General features: G+C 40.1%; 1 protein-coding gene across 5 annotated transcripts in view; it reads left to right on the plus strand.

The window, feature by feature from the left end:
- dlgap4b (discs, large (Drosophila) homolog-associated protein 4b) overlaps positions 1-3017 on the plus strand; it is a 128144-nt gene that overhangs the window by 116223 nt on the left and 8904 nt on the right. For 4 of the 5 annotated variants that reach the window (XM_014009631.1, XM_014009629.1, XM_014009630.1 and 1 more), the window contains 2 exons: positions 905-1344; positions 2098-2186. In XM_014009631.1, coding sequence (XP_013865085.1) covers positions 905-1344; positions 2098-2186 — 529 coding nt within the window. Of the gene's footprint in view, positions 1-904; positions 1345-2097; positions 2216-3017 lie in introns of those variants that run through there. The other variant, XM_014009634.1, reaches the window with a different exon arrangement.

Consider the following 3017-nt stretch of genomic DNA (forward strand, 5'->3'; position numbering starts at 1 on the left):
TTATGACCCCCGCGCACGACGCGTAAGCGGGAGTCATATTGTTTTTGTACCTTTTTTTTGTTTTTTGTTTTTTTTTTTCAGTGATTTTTGGTCAACCGTAGCACAAAAACGGCTGCACCGATCAACATGAAATTTGGCAGGACTGTAGATGAGTCCGACCTACACTGCGCCAGCCAACAGTTTTACGATAGGCCCTATATTTGAGGAGGAAGCTCCTTTCAAAGAGGGGGTGTCTGGACATGCAAAAATGCTTATAACTCAGAAATTGTTCAATATAAAAGCTTGAGATTTCTTTTGTTGTTTAGCTCTGATGAAGCTCTATCCTTCAGGCCCACCAATCAGTGCCACCACCCCACCGGACCCCCAATTTTTCTGAAAAAGGGGTATCTGGACATACAAAAATGGTTGTTGCTCAAAAACTYTTAAACAAAGGAGCTTCAGATTTCTTTAGTTCTTTAGCTCTGATGAAGCTCTATCCATCAGGCCCACCAATCAGTGCCCACCCCGCCAAAAAAAGACCCCCGACCCAAACCACTACAATTTTGGGATGCATTTGGTAGCATGACATTTATTAGGAATAAAGACTTCTGAGTCCTGGTGCATTTGTGCGTGCGGGGGTCATTATGTTACCGCTATGCGGTATCTAGTTAATAGGCAGCTTTCTTTGTCCTGCCAGTTGAACAGCTGTGCTCAACTCATACTGTGAAAACTTAGTCACTTCTCAGAATGATGCTAATGAGTAAATAAGCCGTGCTTCAAGCTGTTTTTTTTTTATTACTCATGGATTTGTGTTTTTGTTTCGGTCTCAGAGTCCTTAAAGAAGAATTACCACTCATTGTTCTGCCGGAACAACCCTGTCTTTGTTCACCTTTAATCCCAATTTGCCTCCTTTTTTTGTCTTCAGTTTCTACACACATAGCCAGCTGTAAGAAGGCTGCTCCTCCACCAGTGCCTCCGCGCACCACCTCTAAGCCCTACATCTCGGTGACGGTACAGAGCAGCACAGAGTCGGCGCAGGACAACTACTTGGACCAGCAGGACAGGAGGTCGGAGGTCAACAGCCAGTCGAGCCACGCTCACAGCAACTCGTCCGACAGCCTGGACAGCACCCGCGCTAACAGCCTGGCCCGAGGCATTCCCCGTCCCCCGCACATCATWCCCATTCCCATCGCTACCCCGAGGGACCCTATCACCCCCAGCACCGCCAACGCTTCCACCGAGACAAGTGACTCAGTCGTCCAAAATGAGTCTGTGAAATCAGGATCGAATAACAGGAATCTAGTGGCAGAAGAGCCTTTTGTAGCCCCGGTGCAGAGAAGGAAACTGTCTTCCATCGGGATACAGGTAAGCAGAGGCTGTTTGCCTCTCTGTCACTATTCAAGGCTAGTATTATTCACTCAACAGCATCTTCCTTCAGTTGTTTTAGATTTCTTTCATAAAGACAAAGGTGACGTTAACATATGAATAAATGGTAATTAATGCTTCATAGAACTAGTTAACAGACTTTATCATGTTATTTTTTATGCTTGTTAGGGAATGACTACAATAATATCAAAGAAATCCATACATTTGAATTCACTACGCTAGACCTGACAATGAAGGTTTTTAATGATAGCAAACACAACACATCTGTTGGCATCAAAGGAAATATTATTTTGGTTTTTGTATCAATAAAATCATATTTATTGCAGAAAATACTTGAATTTAAAAAGTGTTTGTTTTACAAGCACAGCTCGTATTTCTTTATTATTTCAAAATGTGTGTCTGAAAAATCTATATATTTCAGCAGGCGCCGCCTCTTTGCATTCACTTAACAGCATTAAAAGGTAGTAGTTACAATCTTAAAATGTGCTGCAGGCTTATTTACTGTAAAACACTTTCATTCGTCCTCTCTGACTACAGCACCATGTACGTATTACTTAAGATGACTATGGTACTAATACATTTGGTTCTGTCTTTACTGAAATAACAGTATTATTTTTTTCTCCATTCTGGACATTAAGTAAAATGTCTTTAAATCTGTCTTTGTCTTAATAAAGTTTCCTTTTTTTTAACCTAACATTGGCTTTTTTTTGTCCATTTTCTGTTCCTTTTAAGGTTGACTGTATTCAGGAAGTTCCCAGGGAAGAGACTCCACCACTGACCAGGTTTCAGTCAATAGGAGTACAGGTGGAGGACGGGTGGCAGTAAGTCCTCTTCCTGTCCTTTTAACAACGTGAGGAATTTATATTATAGCCACACACATTCCTCTGTTCCGTCCTTTCTTGGGACCTTTTGTAGATGTGAAATCATCTTGAGTGTATTTGTGTGTCGTGTTCATGGTGTTGAAGCACATTCTTGCCACAAGCAGTTACCGTTTAAAGTTCCCCTCCAGACATTTCAATAATTCTAACTACTATTCATTAAAGCGTGTTAGTTTACTGAAAAGTTCAGTTACTTTGATTGAAACCTAGACCTAAAAAAAGAACAGGTTTTCATTTCAATTTCACCTTTGGTTTGTTTTCTGCATCACCGTCTATTCAGATTTCCACAACATTAAACAACATGTCAGGAAAAATCTCATGCAGTATTGTTAGGTTTAAAGCAGTTGGTCTTTATCCACACAGATCCACACACTTTTTAGAGTGGAGGGAGACTTTAAATCTGTTTCTGCTTATTGTTGCCGCCCGGTGTCTTTCTGTATGGTACACTTGTGTTCTTATTGATGCTGTACATTGGAGCTACTTCTGTTTTATTAGTTTGGGTTTAAATATCAAAATAGTGGTCCATCAGAAACCTTACCAGTCTTATGTGATTGTGGTATTTTGCTGATGTGTGTTTTCTGACTGGTAACTTATTATAGTTGTTCACGTTCACAAAACGCTCCAATAATGCAACACTACTTTTGAGGAAATGGTAATTCTAATCATCACCAGTCAGCTCGCAAATCAAGTTGCAGTTTTGGTTTCTTCAAGCTTTTGAGATTCTTAATTTGTTTAAGATTTTTATTTATTTATTTATTTATTTATTTATTTATT

The sequence above is a fragment of the Austrofundulus limnaeus genome, unplaced genomic scaffold, assembly GCF_001266775.1.
Source record: "Austrofundulus limnaeus strain Quisiro unplaced genomic scaffold, Austrofundulus_limnaeus-1.0 Scaffold60, whole genome shotgun sequence".
NCBI lineage: Eukaryota > Metazoa > Chordata > Actinopteri > Cyprinodontiformes > Rivulidae > Austrofundulus > Austrofundulus limnaeus.